This window comes from Lithobates pipiens, unplaced genomic scaffold, assembly GCF_037356315.1.
Source record: "Lithobates pipiens isolate NorthernLeopardFrog02 unplaced genomic scaffold, aLitPip1_a1.2 Scaffold_8, whole genome shotgun sequence".
Taxonomy (NCBI): Eukaryota; Metazoa; Chordata; class Amphibia; order Anura; family Ranidae; genus Lithobates; species Lithobates pipiens.
The window spans coordinates 280,576,658-280,603,807 of record NW_027507903.1 but is presented as its reverse complement, the minus strand read 5'-3'; the positions used below and the strand labels follow the sequence as shown (position 1 = coordinate 280,603,807).

Sequence of the window (27,150 nt, the reverse complement as noted above, 5' to 3'; positions counted from 1 at the left end):
TTTTAGAGCTGCTGCACCACTTTAAACAGCGGTCATTTAGTGGTCTGATGCTGAACATGTTGCACAAATAATATGGGTGTAACATCTTCAGAAAGGTGAACTTATCTTTTACGCTTTGACAAAAGCTGGTTTCTATGCACAGCTGCACCAGATTCTGGTGCACCGGTTTTAGTTTTTTCTCAGACCAGTTTCTTCTGGCTTTCAATGCTGCAAGGTTTCAGCATTAATCTGTTTGTTACTGGAGCAGAAGCTTTTATTGCTAGATGGGGTGAACATCCAACAGATTTGGGCTAGCTGTACTTTAGAAGTCAGGTTAAAGCCTAGTACACACTAATAGTTTCTTTTTTCGTTCAACCCAGCAGGCTGAACGTAAAAAAACTGACCGCTCAGGTCAGCGCCACTATACTAACAATCCACGTTAGTACGGCATTGTCCCCTGCTGTGCTATTGTGTTCAGAGAGTGGGAAACAGAATGCTCCGATCTGCACGCTCTGCCACTGAGAGTGCTGAGCAGAAGCTGGTCAGCATACCTTTTCCAGTCATGTCCCTTCGGCATGAACCAGCCCGGCTGTAGTACACATGGGCTGAATGTCGGTCAGTTTCTATTGAACCAATGCCGCCTGATGTTCGGCCCATGTGTACTAGGCTTAAAGTGGAAGTAAACCCATGGATTTAAACAGTTTAAAAAAAAGGCATGCCGGGAATGCTAACTGCACATTGGCTGTGCTCTCAGCCAAACTATCAATCCATCCAATGGCTGGTGTCATAACGAATCACATGTGCAGCACCATAGCAGTTGAAGATTAAACAGAGGCAAAAATGGCAGCTTCCTTGGCTGAAAATGATAGGGGAGTTTACTTCCACTTTAAGGGTTGGAGTGAGTTTGGTATGAAGGCTTGCTTTGAGCTGTTTGTAAAATAAAAATGCTTTGGGACTTATTCTGACCACACACGTTACAGTCTGATTATGTAATGGTAGGACCTAAATAAACAACCAGTTCAGTTTATATTTACTTAAAGTGATACTAAAGCTAAAAACTATTTATACCCTATGCACTGGTGCTCAACCTGTGGCCCACCAACTGTTTCCAAACTACAAGTCTCATCGTGCCTCTCTTTGAGAGTCGTGCTTTTAACTGTCAGCCTTGCAATGCCTCATGAGACGTGTAGTTCCGCAACAGCTGGGGGGCATTGGATTGAGGACCCATTCCCTAATGCATCATTTTGCTTGTCCTCTCCCCATGTGAAGGGGAAGAGAGGGGAGAAGAGATCCAGCACTGTGCTCGGCTGTATCTTTTTTTTTTTTTTTTTCCCCTCCCTCTCTTGCATTTCACACAAGGACTCAGACAGCAGCAGGAGCCATAGGCTGCTGTCAGTCAAAATCAGTGAGGAGGAAGTGCGGGGCAAGGCTGAGCCCAGCTGTGATTGTCTATGAAGTGCGCCTCTGTAGACAGCTTTGAAGTGAACAGGCACCATGTGCTCCCATAGCAAGACATTTGCTATGGGGACACACGAAGAAGAAGAGCCAAATCAACTGAACTTAATCAACAATATCAATACCATTGCACAGTGCAGATACGTATAACATGTTTCTCATTTTAACCACTTGCCCACTGAGCACTTATACTCCCTTCCTAACCAGACCAATTTTCAGCTTTCAGTGCGCTCGCATTTTGAATGACAATTACTCGGATGTGGTTGAAAGAGGCAATGTTCAAAGGTCAATATATATCCAGTCCTAGGCAGTATAAAAACGTGTTGCGATTTCTTCGGATAAAACTATATCAAACACTCAAATGATTCTTCGTAGAACAGTGATAGGAAATATATCCATATGCTGTGCACATGAAGTGAAAAAACGGTGCTCAAAAAGAATGTGCGCTACTATAGCAATAAATCCTGAAGGAATAGGTCAAATCCTAAACGGCATATAAAAGCATACAAAAAAAGTTTCCTCCATATAGGTATATGCTGCAAATGTTCTTGTATAGTTGAAAGCAAAAAAGATAAGTAGTGTCCATATAAAGTGAAAGGTAGGTAAGTGGCTGTATATTTGCAGGGTCAGCATAAAATGAGTGCTGGTGACAATCCTCTGGCATAAAGTACTGATGATAGGTGACTTCCTGGTTCCTGTGCAGAGTAATGTATAGATGTACCCTTACCTTAACGCTGTAAGTTAACAGCATGTGGGTATATCTCAATGTGTTTCTTGGCAGCCTTCCAGTATGGCACATCTGGCTCCACTGGTGTGTGTCTCTAGTCTGGAATCGGAGTCCCCCTATTGTCCCTGGTGTGTCCGCATCCAATGAACCTCACAGTGGGGCATGGGGGGGATGTAAAGAGGGATGCACGATGGTGTAGTATTTCCAAATGTTTATTGACAAAACGGTAAAAGTAAAATCAAGGTACTCCCAATGAGAAGTATCAAATGGGCATATAACAAACGAGCTGCAAGTTCGCCCACGTCACTTCCAGTGCCTCGTGTTCCCGCACATGTTCGTCACTGTCACATGACTTCATCAGGGAACGTGGGCGAGCTTGCAGCTTGTTTTGTTATTATTATTTATTGTTTTGTCAATAAACATTTGGAAATGCTACACTATCATGCATCCCTCTGTGCAATTGAGCACCTTTGCACTTTATTACGCACAGTATTTAAGTTCATAGCGCAGCACTACCTTCACTTTATAAGTTGGATGCTCTGGCGTCCAATTTAACAGATCGTGTGTACAGACCATAAGGCTGGATTCACACCTATGCAGTTTTAGTGCATTTTGCAGATTTACAACTACTGTCCATTTAACACGGTTTCCCTATGGAACATGTTCTGTAGTGCACATCTGCAAAATGCGAAAAGCACTAAAACTGCATAGGTGTGAATCCAACCTAACAAGCCAGGAAAATAAAAATAACCCCCAATTGGCACCTTTTTTATAAATTCTACATTCCAATGTATTTGGTGAGTTTTTTTTTTTTGTAGTTGTAATTTTTTTCCCATAATTTTTTGCAAAATGAAGATTTATTTAAATTTTTTTATTTTTTCACAAAATTGTCATATTATCAGGTTTTCTCTCTCACAGCATATACATACAACAAATTGAAACCCAAAATACATTCTGCTACTCCTCCTGGGTATACCACACGTGTGAGACTTTTACACAGCCTGGCCACATAGAGAGGTCCAACATGCAGGGAGCGCTGTCAGGCGTTCTAGGAGCATAAATTGCACATCATTTCTAGAATACCTCTTACTTTTGAAGGTCCTGGAGCACCAGGACAATAGAAAAGCCCCAAAAAATTACCCCATTTTGGAAAGTGAACACCGACCTATATTCTATGAGACATAATGGAGCCTTTTTGAACTTTTTTTTTTGTTTTGTTTTTTCCACCAGTTTTTGTAAAATGTGAAAAGAAAATGTAAAATCTTTTATTTATTTTTTACACAAAGTTGTAAATTTTATAAGATATTTCTAACACCTAGCATGTACATAGAAAATTATTTGGGCTGCTACTCCTGAGTATGGCGATAACACATGTGTGAGACTTTTACACAGCCTGGCCACATAGAGGCCCAACATGCAGGGAGCGCTGTCATGTGTTCTAGGGACATAAACTTATATTCCAATGTGGCATGGGTGAGCCATGGATGAAGCATTTTGGGGGGGGGGGGGGGGGGGGGGGGCTCTTCAGGCCCAGCACACGGAGCTGCTGCACCTGGCTTCCCCCCCCCCCCCCCCCCCCACACATGCTGTACCGATGAGAAGGAGGAGCTGGACCAGAGATGCTTCGGTTTGTTTACAAGTGATCACACTGTTCACGTGGTAAAGGGTCTCTGTCATTGGTCCTTTACCCCGATCTATGATGCGCTGGGTCTTGAGAACCCGTGTATCATGGATATTCCTGGGTGTGCACACAGGTTCATATGACGGCCTCCCAGAGTTATCCGACCGTGCTGTAGCCATTATTCTACTATGGCCTGGTCGGCATCTGGTTAAAGAAAAAAATGGAAATTAACCTTTAGTAACACCTTAATGATTCTTTCACACGGCATAGTTGCTAGTAGATCTAAAAGACTATGTTGGATGGTAACGTATAGCTAGATTTAGAAGTAGAACAGAATTTTCATTACATCAGTTTTTGCTATATCCTAATATCGCTTCTTTCTCTCCTTTCCAGCAAAGAATTTCGGGAAGGTGGAAGAATCCTTTTACAGAAGCTTCAGAAATATAAACCACGTATAGCTGCCTTCAACGGAAAATGTGAGACTTAACCTGTTTCTTTTAATATATGATGCACTATTGTTATCGTAGCACGCCTGAAGCATTGTTGTCTTTTCCTTGCAGGTATATATGAAATTTTCAGTAAAGAAGTATTTGGTGTCAAGATTAAAAAGTTTGATTTTGGAGTCCAGCCACACAGAGTTCCTGATACAGATACAGTCAGTATTTTGCCTTGAAAATCCAATGACAAGTTTTACCAACAAAATGTTTTTAATGCACCTGTTGTATCCTAAAATGTGAATGTTCCAGAACTCGCGAAAATGCGAGGATGCTTTCTAAAAATAATTCTATGAATAGTTTTTAGTTTTCAATTTAAGAATTACAAAGTGCATAAACAGAAAAAGAAATAAGATCCTATATTTGGGTTGTAAACCTTCGTGTTTTTTTTTTTTTCACCTTTTAATGCATCCTATGTATTAAGGTGAAAAAACACCTGACAGGGCCCCATCCCAACACCCCCCCCCCCCCCCCCCCCGTTTTACTTACCTGAGCCCTGGAACTTGACCCGGTGGGGATGCACTGTCTCTGCTTGGCGTTCTCAGCTCTTGATGGGATCGATTGATAGCAGCGCAACCATTTGGCTCCCGCTGCTGTCAGTCAAATCCAATGACGCGGGCAAGGCTGAGTCGTACATTCGGCGTCTATGGATGCTGACTGCTGGACTCGGGAGTGCACCCGCAAGGAAACCCCCTCGGGAGAACGCTTCTCCTAGGGGGTTATCTGATGTGGGGAATGGCTGCGAGAGCAGCCGGGGGGACCCCAGAAGATGAGGATTGGAGCCAAAACGAGCTGCGCAGTGGAGGTTAGTATATGTTTGTAAGGGTTTGTTTGTTATTTAAAATAAAAATAAAGCACTTAACCCTTGGGTTGGATTCTCCCAGGTACACTTGGCTGCAGTTACATTTTGAAAACGTGGTCCAGTGCATGTTTGAACAGTTATGCCCAAAAAAGTCCTCACATGGACATTGTTTTATATCTTGAGAAGCCTTACCCTGGGTCCACACCAGTGCAATGCGGGAACCAGCGAGATTCCAACGCCGGTTCCCGCATCGCTCCTCTCCCGCACTGCCTTGTGCAAACCGCTGTGGTGACACCCCCATTTTAGTTCACAGATTACAGTGCGAACTGTGAACTCACACAGGAATCGGATCTCATATGTGAGAACACCCATGCATTCCAGTTGTAGTGTGGGGAAAAATAAGTCCCTGCACTTTTTTTTTTTTTTTTTTTTTTTTTTGTGTGCGAGTTCAGCCATACAACTGTATGGCTGAACTCGCATTGCTCAGATATCGAATGTGATCGGCACCTGCAGTGCGGGTGCGACTCGCAGGTGATCTCTGAGATCGCGCTAGTGTGAAGTCAGGCTCAAAAGGATCTTCTTATAATCTTCACAAGAGCTATATCTAATGGTTATGCACAGTGTTAACGCAACATGTTAATGTGCCTTACGGCCACCCATACATTTTTTTGGGCACTGAAAGAACTGTACTTCACAATATGGGGCATTTGTGTTGCTGTGCAGGTGCTCTTTCCACTACTGTAAAAGCGTGTTGGGTTCAAGGGCAGGCTGACAACTCATGGGACCCCGGGAGAATAAGAAATCATGGGGCCTCCTGTGTTCCTGCCCACACTCGAGCCACACCCACACAAAGGGAATACACTGAAACTCCTCTTTTTGGTTATTTAACACACCTGCTGCACTCAATGATCACCTGTTAATGCTCAAACGATCCCCCCTGTTTGGGTACTACACCTAAGGCCCCTGTGAAAAGAAAGGGAAGTATTGCGGCGCATTTAGCCCACCATGGTGAACAGTGGGTGAGGCAAAGTTGCTTTAAGAGATAGGAGGGGTCTATGGGGCATACTTAAACAAAATTCAGGCTTACCTGTATAATGTGCTTTGATTGCTGTGTCACAAGCAAGAGTCCCACAGACACACACAATCCTCAGAACATTCAGGGGAAAAAAAATTACTGTATTTACAGGACAATCTCTAGAACGAATGCCTTTCCTATAGAAAGAACCATTTCTAAAGAACAAGGATTGTCTCTGTATGTATTTCGGGAACTATTTCTAAATAACGAGGATTGTATGTATGTATGTGTATATATATATATATATATATATATATATATATATATATATATATATATATATATATATATAATGACAGACAATCCTCGTTATTTAGAAATAGTTCCCGAAATACATACAGAGACAATCCTTGTTCTTTAGAAATGGTTCTATATATATATATATATATATATATATATATATATATATAATATACAGTATTACGGGACTGTCTCTATATAGCAAGGACTGTCTTTATACAACAAGAACAGTCTGCGGAATAAGGGCTGTCTCTATACAACAAGAACCGTCTCTATATAACGAGGACTGTCTTCACAGAACGATACTGTCTTTATATATAACGGGGACCATCTCTACAGAACAAGGACTGTCTTTAAAATGGTCTGTCTATAACTGATGGCGAACCCCAGATTTTTTTGGAGCTACATTTCCCATGATGCTCATCCACTCTTCAGTGTACTTGAGCATAATGGGAAATGTAGTTCCAAAACATCTGGGGTGCCAAGGTTCACCATCACTGATCTATAACATGGACTGGCTCTATATATCAGGGACTGTCCTTACCAATCTGGGATTAGAAATGTGATGTATGCACTAGTAGGGGGGTAGAAGCCAATAAAAGAAGGGTAGAGGGGTTTGTTTTTAAAACGGGGACTGACCCTATTAATCAGGGACCTGGATGATGCCATACACAGTAATGGGTGAAGGAGAGGGACTGCTCTCCAGGTCATGGGACTGTCTCAGGGATCCTGTGTACTGTTACATAATGTGTATACAGTGGGTGAGCGGTCCCTTTGCATGCAGCCTGTGTTGTCCCGGTGTAGCGCGCACAGACTGGCAGTAGACCTGTACAAACACCCACTGACAGGTAAAAAAAAAAACCCGGCCACCCTGTGGACTCGTTCATGGATGGTCCCCTCACAGTTGATTATGATTCTTCCAGCACGGCCACGGAGCGTACCAAGCGGGCAGGTTTAGGAGGGGGGAGGTGAAGAAAGGGAATGAGAAGGAAGGAAGCACGCTGTATACACAATTCTGGGTTCATAGACTCATTCATCCATCAGACAGCTCTAAAGACACAGTGCACTTTGTTCTCTGATCCTTCCCTCTGGCAATCCAATGTGTCATCTATGTAAAGGGCAGGGGCTAGGGGGTCCCCCCCCCCTTCCAAATCCAGACGCTGTGTGATCGGGACATCGCTGGAGCCTGCTTCTCCGGGGGATTTAAATGCCATGCAGTGAAGGGTCAGAGTAGCAAGCCCCTGGGAGGGGAATTGGAGGAGAATCCAGCCCGGTTCTGCAGGATGCCAGAGTGTCAGAACCATTAGTCCACCCCTGGTTGGTTTCATGTGTTCACTCCTAGATGGGGAGAACTACCGTATATACTCGAGTATAGGCCGACCCGAATATAAGCCGAGGCCCCCAATTTACCCCCAAAAAAACTGGCAAACTTATTGACTCGTGTATAAGCCGAGGGTAAGACATGCCTGTCCATCCCTGTGTGTGTGTCCGTCCATCCCTGTGTGTCCGTCCATCCCTGTGTGTCCGTCCATCCCTGTGTGTCCGTCCATCCATCCCTGTGTGTGTGTGTCTCCATCCATCCATCCATCCCTGTGTGTGTGTGTGTGTGTGTGTGTGTGTGTGTGTGTGTGTGTGTGTGTGTGTCCAGCCTACCTGTGTCCTGAGCCTTTGTCCCGAGCCTCCGTCCCGTGCCGAGCCTCCTTGCCTCCGTGCCTCGCCGCCGTGCCTCGCCGCCATGCCTTGCCTCCGGTCCCGTCCCGTCCCGTCCCGTGCCGTGCCGTCCTGTGCCTTGCCTCCGTCCCGTGCCCTCTTCGTTCGTCGGCGGCCATTGTAAAATTCAAAAGCTGCGCCGCCGCCTTCGCCTGTGATAGGCGGAACACTGAATTTCCCAGCAGCCTGTGTTCCGCCTATCACAGACGTCGTATCATCCTCGTCCGTAGTACGAGGATGATACGAAGTCCGTGATAGGCGGAACACAGGCTGCTGGGAAATTCAGTGTTCCGCCTATCACAGGCGAAGGGGGAGCCGGAGGCGCGGCTTTTGAATCAGAATGGCCGCTGTCTGTCTGCTCGACACGCTGATCGAGCGGGCAGACAGCGATGACTCGAGTATAAGCCGAGGGGGGCACTTTCAGCCTCAAAAAAGAGGCTGAAAATCTCGGCTTATACTCGAGTATATACGGTATTTATGACTGAAGGGCTTAACTGACCTTTTGTCATCCTTGAAAATAAAGAATGCATTTGTAGGACTCCATAGGAAAGGGGATTTCAAATTTCTATTTCTCTTTTTTATTTTTTTTACAGATTTGCTATGTTATGCCTTCTTCAAGTGCCAGGTGTGCACAGTTTCCCCGTGCTCAGGACAAGGTACATCACTACATCAAATTAAAGGATTTAAGAGACCATCTAAAGGGCATAGAGGGGACCAGAGAGGTTCAAGAAGTGCAGTATTCATTTGACTTGCAGTTGGCTCAGGGTAGGTTGCTGCTTCTTACCCCTTCTTCTTTATTTTTTTTCTCTCATTCATCTGCTACTTTTAGAAGTTTGTAAGCTGCCTAATCTTTCTACCTGGACTATGCACCATCCTTATTTTTATGCTTTAAAGTATATCCTTAAAGATGCCACAGTTTTTTGTTTTATATTTAAAAAATATATTTTTTTATTGTGCACATTAGAGATATATATATATATATATATATATATATATATATATATATATATATATATATATATATATATATATATATATATATATATATATATATATATATATATATATATATATATATATATATATATATATATATCTCAGGCTAGTGTCTTCTGTATGTTTCCTCCCATTGAACTGTAGACTAAATTACTTATCTAAGTTTTTATAGGTTGTAATATATGTTCTAACCATTGTTAAATATTTCTTGTAGTTTTTAAACGTATGTACTTTTTTTTTTTTTTTTTTCTCCTGTACAGAGGATGCAAAGAAGCAGGCTGTAAAGCAAGAAAAATATGATCCTGGCTATGATGAAGCTGCTGGTGGGAATTCCAATGAGCAGATGCCTAATGGAGACAGTGGATCATGCAACTTGCCTAACTTGGAAGGTAAGTGCTCTGATGTTTTTGCTTTCCTTCAAGGCTAGTGCATGTGTTTGGCAGATGTTTCTTGCATTTCCAATGCACTTACATTGTCTTGAATGAAGGAATAAAAGCAAAGCACATCACAAAATCGCATTAAGCTTAAAGTAAACCCTATCAAAGAATGTCTTATTTGCTACCTATTGGTCTGTAAAATTGAAAGAAATTTTAACAAAATGTGTGCAAAAAAATACCTGTCAGTCATGTCAAATTCTGAGCTATTCTGCGTCTTCTGAACACTTTCAGTATTCTCTCAAGAAGTCTAAGTCTAGTACACGCTGTTCGTGTATGTTTGTTATATATATTTTTTTATTTTATTTTTTATGTTCAACACAACAGGCTGAACGAAAGGGAAGAAAACAAAAGCACAAAGGAAAAGCTGCTGTACTAACTATGTGATGTTAGTATCTCCCCTACTGCGCTATTGTGTGCTGATGGAAGGCGGCCCCCCGCCAGAACACGGTGATCGGGGGCTGATCGGCAGACTTTTTTTTCGGTCGTGCCTCTGCTTCGACAGAAGGCAGCTGAATGGCTGGCTGAACGGAATGGTCTGACAGAAGCCGGCTTCTGTCGGACCGGCTTCCGTACACACGGGCCACATGTCGGACAGTTTCTATTGAACCGGGCAATGCAGCCCGTGTCTACGGTCCTTAAGGCCTTCTGTTTTTTATCTTGTACTAGATAACACTGTCTGTGTTGTAGGGAATAGGATAGGAGCGGGTGAGTTGTTTAGCAAAAGACAACTGGGCAGGGCTGACACCAAGCTGTCCAAAGGACTGTGTGTTATCAGTCCACAACATGACCCAAATACTTTTCTGGCCAATTAACAGCTGTTTTTCTGCACTTGCAGGGTCTTTAATGGGATAAGACAAAGGAAATATGCATGTATTGCATAGACGTACTTCTTTTTTTTTTTTTTTTTTTTTTACCTGCCATACACTTACTTTCACACTGATTTGAACAACACTTGTGCACTAATGCTTAGCATCCTTTCCCAGAGTTCAAAAATGAATATTTTAAATATAGCTTTAGTTTGTAGGGGAAAACAAAATCTCTATATTTTTCTTCACTCAAAACAGTGCATGTCTGCTTCTGGCTCTCCACCATTCTGGGTTATTTGGGTCTGATTTGTATTTGTCTTTTATTGAGTGAATTCAGACAAAATTTACTATCCATTCCTACCTACGTTTTTATCTCTGCCATAGAGAAGATGCGTTATTGGCAAGTCATCGGTCTAGAGCAGGGGTCTCCAAACTTTTTTTTTTTTTTTTTTTTTTAGCCAGACGGCCACATTGAAAATTTTACAGATATTTGCGAGACAATTTTTTTTTTTTTCTGTTATTTCACAAGTTAAAAAAATGTGAATCTCATCATAGCCTTTCCCGTGCGTGTGTCCCCCAGATACCGCCACCCCCCAATCTGTCACACCACACCCCTCCCCTCATTCCTCTGCCCGAACACACCCCTCCACCTTTTTGGGTTCTCAAGTCCTGCAGACACTTCCTCCCAGTCCAGCAGCTCCTCCAGATGTCAGTGGAGGAATCTGCAGCACACCAGGGTGGGTTAGCTGTCAATGGGGCAGACAAGACTTCCATACAAATCTCTGGTGGTGGTGGTGGTGGCAGCTCTACAGAGTAGGGAGCCTCCTCCACCCTGACCACCTCCTCTGATGGTACCCCCCAGCCAGACTCCAGCATGAGTAGCCAGCTCACACATCTGTGCTGCCTGACAGTGGGGCCCCGCCTCCTCCCTGCACACATGGGAATCTGCCCACCGCTCTGCCTCATTGGATCAGGTCTGATAGCAGTATACACACATCACCCCACCTGCCTTCTGCTCTGTCCAGCTGACAGTAGCCTGCCTAAAGCGCATGTGGGCAAGGTTGAAGCAAGCAGACCAGCAGTTCTGTCCCTGCAGTGTCTGAATGAGCTATGGGCTGGATAGAACATACAAGAGGGTCAGGGTTTGGAGACCCCTGGTCTAGAGCTACAGGATGAAGGTAAGGCTGGCATCTTTAAATACTACTAGAAAACTAAGCCTGGTTTTACGTCCGTTACCTCTAAATACCCACACTATGTTAAGGGGGAGATTTACTAAAACTGGAGCACTCAATCTGTTGTAGCTGTGCATGGTAGCCAATCGGCTTCTAATTTCAGCTTGTTCAATTAAGCTTACAATAAAACCTGGACGCTGATTGGTTCCTATGCAGAGCTGCCTCCGATTTTGCACAATGCAGTTTTGATAAATTACCCCCTGTGTGTGTCTGGTTCAGATGCAGAAAACAGTTCCAGGTATTATGCTTGTATGGCGAATTGTCTTGCTGCAATCCTATTTTGATTTCAGTGCTGTGCTACCCTGAAGGGAGGGCTGCGTGAAGAGTAGTAAATAAAAACCATTAAAGATACCTCCTAGAAGCAAAGACGAACATAACCATAAAGTTTGCAAGGCTTTTTGTGCAGTAAAAATTGTAAGAAGTTTTTTTATATTTGATAGAATTGATTTAACTGTTTTGATTTTGTTATTTTCCAGCACCCTGTAACTCGGAGTCTGTTCAGAATGGGCAGCCGCAGTCTCAGCCCCATACTGAGCACGTGCCAGCGCTTAACCACTGTGAAGACCAACCACAAGAAAGCAGCAGTGCTTAAGATTTGCTGCGTGTTCCAAGCTATGCAAGTGTCGCTGCAGTTTTATTGCAGTCACAAAGAACTGAACCTCAGTTGCAGTTGACTAACTGAAGCCTTTTTTGTTTAAAATGTTACCTCCCTTATTTTTATTAAAATGTAAGCTGTAGTAGTAACAATTATTTTAAGGTAGGAATTTAAAAAAAAATTTAACTTTTTGGGAAAAAGCATATTAACTAGAGTAGTCACAGTTGCGCTTTGTATTTAATGTTGGCTGTGTGATGCAGTTGTTCATGAACTGCATGCTCTACACTTATTTTAGGAAATTATCAATTGTTCCATTTTTTTTATATGGATATAACAGTGGTGCTGTAACTTTTGGACATCAAACATTTTGTTTACTTTTTAATAAAGTAGCAAAATATGTGATTTCTTCTCAAGCTGGATTGTGCTTGAGCATTCTTTTACCATGTTTATGCATACTGTATTTATGTATACAGTATATCTGTCAGGCGAAGTTCTCTGCAGGGAAGGTTTTTATGGTATATAATACTTTAGTCCATTCTGACTGGCTACAGGCCAATTTAGTTCCTTGCAATAAATTAGTGAACTTAACCCAATGGCAGCAGTTAAAGATGAGTAAATATTATGTTCTTTATTTAATGTCTTACAAAGTGTTTTTGTACTTGAATTGCATAATTTAAGAACGCTCTCATTTTTAATCCCATGTCAAGGCTGTTATTTATTTTTTTATTGTATGTGGTTGAATGCAGTGTAAGTGATATCATTGTGCATCGAAAAGGATGCAACAAACAGGAGCTCATATTTTTACCACCTTAGCCATTGTATAGCAAAGTACTTTTGTAGCAAGGTAAGGTCAAAACTTGCACCATGGACATCAGTGTGCAGAGGCTTATAAAAGCCAATTAGAAATTGGCTAGTTCATTGCTGAAAGTTGCTATGTAAAGTACACGTTGTATGTGCTTTTACTTCAGTTGTTCCCTATTGCATGGCTAATTTTAATCATAAAGTGATTTCCAGTTTAGTCCTCACATGCCCTGACCCTTAGAAATGCCTTGGCATTAAAGCGGTATTAAACCCAAAACCAAAAATGTAATATATTGCTGCTTACCAATCCTTAAATGCGGTGGCATTTTCCCTCTGTTTTCACTTGGTGATCCGGTTAATAGGAATGGGCTCAGTCGTGTTCGGGATCCCACCTGCCTGATCCCACCAGGAAGCTGACACTGCACACCGCTAATCACAGACAGTGTGACCTGTCCTGATCTGCAGCTGCAGCAATCGGAAAATGCCTCACTGCCTGTGATTAGCTGTGTGCAGTGTCGGCTTCCTGGCAGGATCAGGCAGGTAAGTTGGGACTAGGATCCCAAACACATCCGAGCCCATCTCTGCCAGCTAGTAACACACCTCCTGTATCAGAGTGCCTACACTCTCTGAATGAATGAGCAACAGAGACCTTTTGGACAGCAGCATTGGCCTCTCTTGGGGAGGGGGGGGGGGGGGTGTATGTAAGACACACAGCATGGCCCTGCTCCCTCCTTACTGTTTGTGATTGACAGCAGTAAGAGCCAATGGCTCCCACTGCCGTGTCTCAGCCAATGAGGATAGAGAGACCCAGGATAGCCGCTGCTCTTGTGCACATTGCTGGATCGAGATGGGGCTTGGGTGATTATTAGGGGTAAGAGGGGCTGGGGGAATGCTACTCACGGAAGGTTTTTTTATTTTTTTTCCCTTCATGCATAGAATGCATGAAAGTAAAAAACCTGTAGCCTTTACAACAACTTTAAATTGTTTGTCTCAACCCTCTGACTGCTACATTTGGAGGTCGGCTTGTTCTGTTGAAACAGACTTGCTAGCTAGATAACTAGGTGACAATTAAGAAAAGCAACTTAAAAAAAAAAATGCATCAATTGCATCTAAGAATTGGTAAACTGCAATATGATATTTGCCTATGGGTTTAATGCTGCTTTAAGCAAAACAATTTATGCAAGTCCTAAAATCCTTGACTGTGTATGGATCTTTGGACTTGGACACTTTTGTAGTGCAAAAAAAGATGGAATTTGTGATTTGCTGCTGCAGGGCAATTCAAATCATGTTTTTCAAATTCTTATCTGTGTAACGGATTTATATATGGTTTGTTAGGTATTAAAGACAAATTGAATTTACGGTGTAAAATGTGTGCCCTTGCTTTACAGCCTGTGAAAAAGAATAAAGTGTATATTCCCTTTCGTGCCTGGATTGTTGACAAAACTGTAACTTGCAGCCATTTAGGATGTTTATAACTGCTTGAAGGCTGTGCAGGCAGTTGTATAAAAGACCTCCATTGGGAAAGATAAGCAACTGGTTTCTAAGGGCTGCTGGAAATTGCTTACAAACCATGGCAAGGAAGGTGAAGACCTTTCCTTTTTATCTCGCGCAGCTGTGCTAGTGTTTACACAAAGTACATAATTCACACCATGGGCATCATGCATTCTGTAGCTCTGTATTATTATTACAGTTTTTTGTAGTAAACCTCTAATGACACTATATAAAAATCAGGTTGGAAATATCAAATATGGGACCACTTTATGGTGCTATATGTAGAATGGTCATGTCACGTTCATGAATTGCCTTCCAATCATCTGGATGATGCCTTTACCGTATTTTGTTTTCTCTGGTTGTCACATCAATATTTTCCCTTTTTTTTTTTTTGATTAGGGTTTTCATACTGCTGTTGGTCTAATTAAAAGTTGTTTCTGATATATTGACAATATGATATAATCTTTTACAACATTGTAAGCCAACATATTTTAAAGTTATCATTCTTTTTTTTTTTTTTTCTTTCTTTCTTTCTTTCGTTTTTTTTTTTTTATTTGTCCACAAAATAAAAAGCTTCAGAAATGTTGAGCTTCTGTGTAATTCATTTTGGGGTCTCTGTGTAAGGCTGGGTTCACATATATGTGAATTGGATGCGTCTCAATGGAGCCGATTCACACAGGTCCGGGGAGCCACGGAGTGAATTGCAAAAGGGTCCTGTGTGTGTTTGGGTCCGGTTCAGGCGTGAATAAGGCAAAAATTCTGACCTGAATCACACCTGAACCAGACCCCAGGCACGAACCCACGGCCGCACATATGTGAACCTGGCCTAATAGAGTAGTATCAACAGTAAATATGAAAAAAACAAAGTTAGACTTAACCGGTAACTCCTTTTCTGAGAGTCTTCCAGGACCGCCCATGAGACCTAGGGCTGCTCCTACCAGGACAGGAAACGCGTTAACGCCCTAAAAGGGCAGTCCTTCAGGCCCCGTGTCAATATTTCTCAAGAACTGTAGGACATCCTGCAAAACATGTGCATAATACACATAACTCAAGACATAACTGGGTGGGAATCTGGCTGTCCTGGAAGGCTCTCAGAAAATGAGTTATCGGTAAGTCTAATTCAGCTTTTCTCAAGGCGTCTTCCAGGAGAGCCCATTAGACGATGAGCCAGAACTTACCAGTCTATGGAGGGACCACTGCTTTGAAGGACCTTGTGACCAAAGGCTTGCTCCTGAGAAGATGGGCGATAATGTTTAACAAAGGTTGAAAAACGACCAGGTGGCAGCTTTGCATATTTGTTCCAGTGAGGCTCCAGCCCTTTCAGCCCAAGACGCAAACAAAGCTCTTGTTGAATGTGCATTAACAAAAGGTGAAGAAACCTTCATAACCCTGTAGAATTCAGCAATAGCCTTCTTTTATCTCTCTGGCTAAGGTGGCTTTAATGCACACTTTCCTTTTTGTGTGTTCCTGAAAAGAGAACAAAGGCATCTGTATTCCTAAAGGTTTTAATGTTTTCTAAATAGACAAGAAGAACTCCCCTGATGTCTAAGAAACAAAATTTATTTTCTTTCTCGCCCTTCGTGTACTGCAAAAATTTGGTAGCACAATATCCTGAGATCTGTGGAAGGAACAGGCTATCTTTAGGCAAAAAACCTGGATTTGTTTTTAACACAACCCGATCCTCAAAGATTGTGAGGAAAGGCTCCCTGACTGGAAGGGCCTGCAACTCCCTTGCCATATGAGCTGACATAATTGCCACAAGGAAAATTTGTCTTTAGAATAAGTAATTTTAACTGAATTCTCTTTCATGGGAATTCTACCAGAGCCTGACGGACTAGAGACAGGTCCCAGATAGGACATGTTCTAACAACTACCTGCTTGGCTCTAGGTATTGATTTAAAGAATCTAGCTATAGTGGTATTTTCCAAGAGAGAATACTGGAACACTAATACCTGTGTACCTTTTTAACGTGCTAACGGAAAGACCCTTGTCGACAGCCTCCTGAAAAAATTCCAAAATTGATGGAATGTTGTGTTACATTTCTTCCAAACCTTCCCTCTGGGCCAGAATCAGGGAAGACTTCTCTCTGTTGACCAACCAGCCCAGCGACTGTAGCAAGTTCTATACGGTCTGGAGATCTGCCTCTAGGTTCTGGTATGACCCTACCACCACTAGGAGGCCATCCAGATAAGGGATGATTGCAGCCACTTCTAACCTCAATGGAGCCAGTGCTTCTCCCAAGACCTTTTGCAAAGATGCGTAGAGCTGATGACAACCTGAAGGGTGGGACCTGGAAGTGAAAGTGACAGATCTATGATCCCATCTTGATGGCTAGCCTCAATTTTTTGGCAAGCTTGATGTAAAGGGATTTGCAAATGTGTAGCCATAAAGCAGTTCGGGTAAAGCAGATTTCTGATTGCAAACACTATTTCCATGCGAAAATGTCTGTACCTGATCGTGGCTTCCTTATGACAAAGATATTGTAATAAAACCCTTTGCCCTGTGCTGACAGAGGGACCGGGATCAGGACCTTCTGATCTAATAAGTCTCCAATCTGGAGGCCCAGAGCTGTCGCTTTTACTCTCGGTGACCAGCAATCTGTCTGGGAAGAGAATTCCAGCCTGTGCCCATTGGTCACTAGTTCCAGGATGAAAGGACTTTCATGCCTTCAATCTTCCTCCCACCAGGAGACGAGAGTCTGTGCCTTGGCGGGTTGTTGAGGAGAGTTAATCAAGACCCCCCCCCCCCCCTTCTGCCCTGTCCAATGCTTTTTGGGCCTCTTGTCCTTTTCCCTTGGACCCTGCTGCCTGCTCTGGCCACACAACTTATTTTTTTTTTCTGGCTGTTCGCTTTATCTTGTTTTCAGGAAAGGCCTTTTTCCTGTCAGCCGTGCGCTCTAGTGCGTCTTGCAGACCAGGGCCAAAAAGATGGTCGCCTGTTAAGGGCAGACCACATAGGTGCAACTTAGTCACCTGACCAGGCTTTAAGCCAGAGACGACAACTACCCGAATTCACCAAGGCCGAGTTCCTAGCTGTTATTCTAACCAACTCCGCGGAAGAATCTGCCAGAAAACCAAATGCCCGAAAGAGGAGTGGGAAGGATTTAAGAATTTTTGTTCTCTTGAAGTTCCTGCCAAAAGATGCGTTTTTCTTTTTGTGTTGACCATACCTCCAGGTTTCTGACTACACAAGTAGACGGTAAGGCTGGTTTAAGACTTAAAATAGATATCTCCTTTTATCCATCGGATCCCGAAGTGTGCCCAAAGGCTAGGTCCGTATTTTTACAAATTTTTGATAGAGGTGCGTCTAACTTGGGGGTTTTTTGTTCCAAGGCTGTGCTGTGTCCTTCTCAAACGGAAACCTTCTTTTTAGGTTAATCGTATCAAGAAGGGAACTATGCACGGGGAAAAGTCTAGCCTTTTTCTCATTTATTTCTTTATACATACGGTCATGTTTAGACATTTGTACCTTCTCCTCAAGAGTCACATACATAGCATTCAACAAGTCATCAACATCCTCTAGTGACAGCTTGTTCCTCGAGCCCCTTACGGATTCTCTATCCGTTTAGGCCCTCCATCTGATCCTGATTCTTCCTGAGAAGAATGGGGAGATCTAGTTTCACTTTCCATGTTCTGTGGCAGAGCGCCAGAACTGGTTGAGGTCCTATCTTGGGATAGACCCTCTGAAGGAACCTGTATCTTGGCAATAAGGGATTTAAAAGCTAAAAGTTGACGTTCGCTCATCCCTAACTGAAGTCAGCTTTTTCTGACAAGATACTACTTGGTCATCTTTTAACTAGGCTGTTTATACAAGTGCGGCAGACTGCTTTATTCCATGAGGAGCTCTCTTTGTTTCTGCAAACTGCACACTTCCTCTTAGGTGGCTGCACTTGGGCCTTGTCCTGAAACAGAAAACATATGATACAACTTAAGCCACTCCATAACACCCCCGTGCAGGAGAGAGGGGAAAAATGTGCCCCCTTCACAAAGTCCCACAAGGTACAAGGGGAGAAGACCCTCAGGATTTGCAAGGGGGTACACGTATTCCAAGCTTAGCTGTGAAGGATTGCCCTTTTTATGCGGTGGGGGTTAATGTGTTTCCTGTTCTGGTAGGAGGAGCCCTAGGTCTCATGGGCTGTACTGGAAGATGCCTTAAGAAAATTATTTTTTAAGCATATCATCACAGGACACAGAAGAGTTTATTCTAAAGCTGGCTATAGACTGATCAAAATTTGTCTGGTTATGCAGGGATTGGCTACATTTTGGTCAGCATGTGGCCCTCCCTGCACCATGGAAAGTTGATCATTTGACTTTTTGATTTCTGTTGAAGAGACATGCTGGTGTATTCTGAAAATGGCGAGTCCTGCTATCAGAATACAACGTCCCTGCGGGATGATGGGATTCCTACATCCACACGCTGGCCAATAGCAAAGCTTGACGCTGCACAAACCACTTCCAGCATTACCTCCGTTTTTTTAGTAGTGTCTGTAGCTGATCTTTCTACTTGAACTGCATTACTCTGCTGAGCATCAGTGTGCAATAGCGGTGGTACTTTTCCAGAGCGGTCCCTGTGGATGTTTATATCCCAGAGGGTGACGGCACCCAGACCCTGATTTAAAATGTGTTTTCTGATATGTTTATCTGAAAAATCACCAGAGGAATAAGCATTTTACTTCTTAGAAAGCAGTAAAAAAATATATATTTCAGGGAATTGGTCAGTGCACTGTGATCTTCATAATTCTTTGTCGGATTTTAGCTTCACAAGATGTGAAGAAAAAAAAAAGGGATAATACTTTTTCCTGGCACCAACATGAAAGTGTCCATCTCGTAGAATGCTGCCGTGGATTGGCACCAGGTAAGGAAAATTACAGTATTTGATACAATTTTCCATTTACTAGTGCCTGTCTGGGAAGTGCAAGAGAGCAGGACACCTCCGTGTTATTTTATGGAGGTGCCAAATGTCCCTTAAGCCCACAAAGCTCTTTGAAAAGGCTTTGTAAGGTCTCTAAAAATGTAAAATTGTCACTCCCCTGCTTTCCTGGGGGCATTGGTATACTTGTGACTTTGGCAGCCCATTTCTCCTTCCTACCTACCTTCTTGAAGTCTTTGCTGTAGCCTCCACAAGTCTTAGCATTTGACACTGTTGCCTGTGTCTCCCCACTGTAATAGCAATGTAGTGTTTCCATTCCAGATTAATGGCAGCACAACACTCAACAGTTTTAACTGTGGCAATAACACGATTAAACTGATTTGTTAACGATCACTTTGTAATACAACCCATTCAGTTTAAAATAGAAATAAAAGGCAAAACATTTTTGTATAGATTAAAAAAAAAAAGTTACAATTTATTTTTATTTCTCACATTCCCTCTGTTCTCAGCGTAAGCGCTGGAGGGAGGAGAAGCAACAGGATACTGAGCTTTTCTGGTGAATGGCTGTGCAGCAGGGGCATGTCAGGACAATTTTATTAATTGAAGGAGACTACACTGAGTTCCCAGCATAGCTAGAGAACTGACCACAATGTGTTCTCCTGCTTAGTGTGGTCAGTTTTTAATATGAAAGCAGAGGGATTGGCAGGAACACCAGGGATTTCACACAAATTAAGCAATACAAAGAGAACCGGACACTTTATCATACAAGGACATGGTAAAGCAGGCACATATCAGGAATATCAAGTGTTGGGGTAACAAACACTTTAAACATAATTTGTTCCGTAAGTTACTTCAATGTGAAGCTGCAAACGGAACATTAAGGTTTACATATATAAAGCAATCCATCAGATTGCATTTGTCTTTGGTCATGTGCAGGCTAGAAAAGGAAGCAACTGCTTGGTTTTTGCTATGTGTTAACTTTTCCTTTTTTAGTTTTTATAATTTTGACTTTTTGCATCCAGACTGTGGACTAAAGAGAACAAGTCGGTGTAGAAATATAAAAGCTGCCATTGCTAACACCAGGGTTGGTATCTTTGCTTCCCTGATTTGTGAACTGCCCTGGAAAAAGCAAGCAACCATTGATGTGTCAGAGTAACTGATATGCATGTATTTTGGGTCAGCGGGTCCCTAAAGCAGGCTATACTATAGTAAAATTTTGTTTGAAATTTTTTTCACTCTAAGAATGTGACATTTGTTTTTGGACCACAGTGATGACAAAATTCTAAGGGGCAGGATGGAAAACTTTTCTTGAACAAATTTCTTACAGTTGATGTAGCTTTTGTTCAGTCAAGTCCATTTGTTAGTGTTAAAAACACACAACATTTTTGAACTACTTTTAAACGAGCATTCATCAAGCCACTGAGGATGTACTGAGAATTTTCATACCAATTTTTGTTTAAAAATCTATCTAGCGTGTAGCCAAAATATGAGCCACAGTACCCTCAAGCAGGGGGCCAGTTCTATAAAGTATGGCCAACAGAAGCTTGAAAGTATATCTAATATTCTATTATAAAGTTTGTTAGTTTTTTTCATATAACTCACTGTATATAAAGCTCACTGTTGTGCTGGAAGCCATCTGTCTTTTCCACTCCTATCTTAACCCAATGACTTTTAAATGTGCTCCCTGAAAAACGTTAAGAAAAATGTCCATCTTTTGCAAGTATTTCTGTGCATGTATGTATCTGACTTTTTTTTATCTGAAAATAGAAAACAAAAAAAGCAATAAGAATTATAAAGACTAGACTAGTTAAAAAAAAAAAAGCCGTTTATGTATTTACCTCTTACACTCAGTCTTAGTCATTTTTCCATTAATTTCAGGTTTATGGTTACTTTCATGTATTTAATAAGCTATATAACAATGTTGCCGTGGTATTGTTATGGCTGTTTTTTAGAATATGTTGATGTGGTATAAATATTTCTTATTAAAGAATAAAAAAACACTATTGGTGAAAAGTGCTTTGTGGTGTTTTTTTTTGTTTTTTTTTTTAAACAAATTGATGTGTCCGTTTTAAATTATGAATATGCTTAACCACTTAAGCCCCGGAAGGATTTCCCCCTTACTGACCAGACCATTTTTAGCGATACGACACTGCGTCGCTTTAACTGACAATTGCAAGGTCGTGTGAAGTTGTACTCAAACAAAATTGATGTCCTTCTTCTTTTTTTTTTTTTTTTTCTCTCCTCAAATAGAGCTTTCTTTTGGTGGTATTTGATCACTTCTGCGAAAAAAAACAATAAATATCCACCAAAAAAAAAGTCTTCCTCAGTTTATGCCGATTTATGTATTCTTTTACATATTTTTGGTAACATAAATTGCACTAAGTGTTATTAACTCACTGTATTTTTTTTTTTTTTGCCAACTGAACTAAACGTGTGTTTTCCACTAAACCTGGTAAACTATTAGCAAGAGTATAGAGTTGCAGCTAGAGATGCACTATCTACTATACACAAGTGTCTGAGGAGCTGGTTTAGAAAGGGGTTTGGGTTCCTGGAGAACTGGGGTGACTTCTCAGTTGGTTACCAGTTCTATAGAAGGGATGGACTGCACCTAAATGGGAAGGTGCAGATCTGCTGGGAGTGAAGATGGCTGAAAAGTTAGAGGGGCTTTTAAACTAGGCAACATGGGGGAGGGTTCAGAGGTAGAGATAGTCAGCGTGGAACATATTCCAGAGGGTAGTATTGGGGCATTAGTGGTAGGTTGACTAAAGCACATAAACCCAAGGTAAGTATAGTAACAAGTGTTATTTGCAACCCCAGTGCACCCGATAAGGAGATAGTATGCGACCAGTTTAAACTACGTGGCATGTTCACCAATGCCAGGAGTCTGGCGGACAAGATGGGAGAACTAGAGCCACTGTTGTACGAGGAGGATTTACGTTTTGTATGAATTACAAAGACTTAGTTTGACAGCTCTCATGATTGGCTGGCAACCATTCAAGGGTATTCCCTATATCGCAGGGATAGAGAGGGTAAAAAAGGGGGAGGGGTATGCCCGTATATCAAAAATGAGGTACAAGTGAATGCGAGAGATGACCTCACTAAGGGAGCAAGGGAGGAGGTGGAATCCTTATGGGTAAAGCTACAAAGGGAGGAAACTAAGGGGAAAGTAATACTGGGAGTATGCTGTAGACCCCCTAACCAGAGGGAGGAGGCAGACCTGCTATCACAATTTAGATTAGCGGCAAAGTGTCATTATAATGGGGGATTTTAATTATCCAGACAGACTGGGTGGGTGTAAGGAACCCCTGAATTCATCTAAGGCTCCCCAAGTGCTAAATGTCTTGCAGGACCATTTCATGGGTCAGATGGTAAATGCACCAACTAGAAACAAAGCGTTACTAGACCTACTGATTAACAACAATACAGACCTGATCACGTATGTGTAAATGCGGGGCAATTGGTTATAGTATAAATCACGCAAATAGGAAACATAAGGGGAATACAAAGACACTGAATTTCAAAGAGCCAACTTCCCTAAACTACGATCCTTGCTAAAAGATAATAATTGGGATAAAATCTTAGGAACAAAGAACACGGAGGAAAAATGGGTATGCTTTAATAGCATATTAAATAAGGTCATAAGCCAGTACATCTGAATGGAAAATACATTTAAAAGAGCTAATAAAAGTCCTGGGTGGCTTAACTCAAACATAAAAATACATATACAAGCAAAGGAGAAGGCCTTCAAAAAAATACGAGGCTGAGGGATCACCATCAGCATTTCAACTTTACAAAGAATACAACAAGAAATGTTAGGGTGAAATCAGGGCGGCAAAGATAGAACACAAAAGGCATATAACAGCGGAGAGTAAAAAAAATCCCAAGAAATTCTTTGAGTACATAAATAGTAAGAAAAAGAGGTCAGATCATATTGGTACCATAAAGAATGATGAAGGGAATCTGGTTACTAAGGATGGAGAGATTGCGAAGGTATTGAATTTATTCTTCTCCTCAGTCTTCACAAGAGAATCTGGGGGCTTCAGTAACCAAAATTGCAATGATTATCCTTATGACATGTCACAGGAAGCACCCTCATGGCTAACAGAGGAGAGAATTAGAAATAGACTTGAAGAACGTAACATTAATAAGTTATCGGGACCAGATGGCTTGCACCCGAGGGTCCCTAAGGAACTCATTTAAGTAATTGCCAGACCATTGTTCCTAATTTTTAAGAACAGTCTACTGACTGGAATGGTACCAGCTGATTGCAGAAAAGCCAATGTAGCACTAATATTTAAAAAAGGGTCAAGATACCGTATTTTTCGGACGATAAGGCGCACCGGATTATAAGGCGCACTAGCAACGACCGGCTAATATAATGGATATTTCCATATATAAGGCGCATCGGACTATAAGGCGCACTGGATTACAAGGCGCATTTAATGAAACACAACTCGGATGCGGTACTGTAAGTCAAATTTTATTCAACTCTTTAGCAATAACCATAAAATGGTCTATAACAATAACTCTTAACACTGTTCAATTAAATACAAAACCAGACACTCACTTTTTCACTTTATTCTTCTCCCGCAAATCCATCAAATTCTTCATCTTCAGTGTCTGAGTTTAACAATTGGGCGATTTCGGCATTAAGCACGCCCGTATCCCTCTCATCATTCTCATCAGTATCCGAGTCAGGCTCGTTGCTGTCATCGGTACCGGTACTTAGCTGTTCAGTGATAATTCCGGACTTCTTGAAAGCTCGGATTACACTGGTGACTGATACCTTCGCCCAGGCATCCACGATCCACTGGCAGATAGTGGCGTAACTCGCCCGGCGTTGCCTCCCTGTGTTGGTGAATGTGTGTTCGCCTTCTGTCATCCAATGCTCCCACGCAGCTCGCAGTTTAACTTTAAACGACCTGTTGACACCTATATCTAGTGGCTGCAGTTCTTTGGTTAATCCACCCGGAATGATGGCAAGCACCGAATTAGTTTTCTTCACTTGGGCTTTGACAGTATCTGTCAGATGGGCGCGCATGGAGTCACAGACCAATAGGGATGGAGATTCGTGGAAAAAGCCACCCGGTCTCTTGACGTAAACCTCTCTCAGCCACTCACTCATCTTCTCCTCGTCCATCCAGCCCTTCGGGTTAGCCTTGATGATGATGCCAACCGGAAACTTTTCTTTTGGCAGAGTCTTCCTCTTGAAAATTACCATGGGTGGTAGTTTCTGGCCATTAGCCTGGCAACCGAGAACTACAGTGAAGGATGACTTTTCGTTTCCTGTAGTGCGTATAGATACCGTACTGGTCCCTGTTCTCTCGACAGTACGGTTTACAGGGATATCAAAGGTAAGGGGGACCTCGTCCATGTTGGTGATGTGCTCTGGTCGGATTTTCTGTTCATTGATCTTGTTCTTGCAGTAGGTATGGAAAATGGCCAGCTTTTCTTCGTAATCCTTTGGCAGTTGCTGTGACATAGTGGTTCTTGTGCGGATAGAGAGATTCCGCCTTTTCATGAAACGGAAGCACCAAGAGGGACCTCCTCGAAAGTCGTTGATCTCCATGTCGCGTGCGATCGCTGTTGCTTTGAGTCGAATAGAGACAGTAGAGACGCTTCTACCTGCGGTTCTCTGTTCAATAACCCACTGTTCAATTTTGTCCTCCAACCGTGGCCATCTTGCTTTGTTTCCTCGGAAACTCAGTTTGGTCTTCTTTACCTGGCGCAGGGCATCTTCTTGCTTCCTCCACTTTCGTACCATTGATTCATTAATGTTGAATTCTCTCGCAGCTACTCTATTTCCATGCTCTACTGCATGACTGATAGCCTTCAGTTTGAAATCCGCTTCGTAAGCATGTCTCTTAACAGGAGCCATTTTTGGGGCAGCGGGTATACCGTAGAAAATGAACGAATGAATGCGCACACCTCCTGACTAAGATGGCCGTAATGCCCAATCCAAGCAGTGCAGCTTCGTGAGCATTACGGCCATCTTAGTCAGGAGGTGTGCGCATTCATTCGTTCATTTTCTACGGTATACCCGCTGCCCCAAAAATGGCTCCTGTTAAGAGACATGCTTACGAAGCGGATTTCAAACTCATCGCTATCAGTCACGCAGTAGAACAACCTGAGAGGTTTACGGTACGTCAGTTTACGGTAAGAGACCGGGTGGCTTTTTCCACGAATCTCCATCCCTATTGATCTGTGACTCCATGCGCGCCCATCTGACAGATACTGTTAAAGCCCAAGTGAAGAAAACGAATTCGGTGCTTGCCATCATGTCAACAGGTCATATATAAGACGCACCGGATTATAAGGCGCACGGTCGATTTTGTGAGAAAATTTAGGCTTTTACGTGCGCCTTATAGTCCGAAAAATACGGTACATCCCTGGGAATTACAGACCAGTTAGCCTTTCATCAATTGTATGCAAGCTCATGGAGGGGATAAGAGGGGACTATATAGAAGATTTTAGTAATGATAATGGTATCATTAGCAGTAATCAACATGGATTCATGAAGAATCGTTCTTGCCAAACCAATCTATTAACCTTCTATGAGGAGATGAGCTGCCATCTAGATAAAGGAAGGCCCATAGATGTGGTATATCTGGATTTTACAAAAGCATTTGATACAGTTCCTCATAAACGTTTACTGTACAAAGCAAGGTCCATTGGCATGGACCATAGGGTGAGTACATGGATTGAAAACTGGCTACAGGGGCAAGTTCAGAAGATAGTGATAAATGGGGAGTACTCAGAATGGTCCGGGGTGAAAAGTGGGTTCCCCCAGGCTTCTGTCCTGGGACCAATCCTATTTAATTCATTCATAAATGACCTGGAGGATGGGATAAACAGCTCAACCTCTGTATTTGCGGAGGATACTAAGCTAATCAGGGCAATAACTTCTCCTCAGGATGTGGAAACTTTGCAAGAAGATCTGAACAAATTAATGGGGTGGGCAACTACATGGCAAATTAGGTTTAATGTAGAAAAATATAAAATAATACATTTGGGTGGCAAAAATATGAATGCAATGCATACACTGGTGGGAGAACCTCTGGGGGAATCTAGGATGGAAAAGGACTTGGGGGTCATAGTAGATGATAGGCTCAGCAATGGCATGCAATGCCAAGCTGCTGCAAGCAAAGCAAACAGAATATTTGCACGCATTAACCACTTATGACGGCCTCCCCTTTGAACGCTCCCCACGCGCCCCCTGCAGCTGTGATCACTGAGTCACCAAGACTCAGGTGATCACAGATTCAAGTAAGAGGCCGGTCCTAGCCCCTTACCATGTGATCAGCTGTCAGCCAATGATAGCTGATCATGTGTGTAAACAAAAGCTCAGTAATTGTTTTTTCTCTTACGTTCACTGACTGACACAGCTCCTTTATTCTTGACCATAGGGTTGTTATGCCATCTTCAGGAGAGGACCAGGCAGAACATGTTAACATGTAGAAAAACAGAACTTTCTAGTTCCGCCCAAGGGGCGGTCCCTTCAGTAACAACCCCCCAGCCTGCTTCCTGCAGCCTCAGTTGTTTTCTGCCTAGTGAAGGAGATGGACCTAGGAACCCTGCGGGCCCATCGGTCCGTGGATTTTTTTCTGCAGAAATTTGCTTTTTGCGCAAGATTAAGATCCTGTGATCTGCTATCAACAGCCGGCTGGGTGACAGGCTGGATACCCTTATCCTTGTAGTCTCCCCAAGCTGGCCAGCGAGCGTGTGCAGACCAGAGCTCCGCTCTGGATCGGCCACAACATTCCCCTCAGGCTCCAGGGGTGGCTGGTGAGCGCAATGCTTCGGGGCACACATATGACCGG

The 27,150-nt window shown here is 42.6% G+C and overlaps 1 protein-coding gene across 2 annotated transcripts in view; it reads left to right on the top strand.

Annotated features, from left to right (window-relative positions):
- TDG (thymine DNA glycosylase) overlaps nucleotides 1–14,391 on the top strand; it is a 32,635-nt gene extending 18,244 nt beyond the window's left edge. For both annotated transcript variants that reach the window (XM_077472127.1, XM_077472128.1), the window contains exons 6-10: nucleotides 4,176–4,258; nucleotides 4,343–4,437; nucleotides 8,697–8,868; nucleotides 9,360–9,488; nucleotides 12,051–14,391. In XM_077472127.1, coding sequence (XP_077328253.1) covers nucleotides 4,176–4,258; nucleotides 4,343–4,437; nucleotides 8,697–8,868; nucleotides 9,360–9,488; nucleotides 12,051–12,166 — 595 coding nt within the window. In that variant the 3' untranslated portion in view covers nucleotides 12,167–14,391. The remainder of the gene's footprint in view (nucleotides 1–4,175; nucleotides 4,259–4,342; nucleotides 4,438–8,696; nucleotides 8,869–9,359; nucleotides 9,489–12,050) is intronic.
- The last annotated feature ends 12,759 nt before the right edge of the window (nucleotides 14,392–27,150 follow it).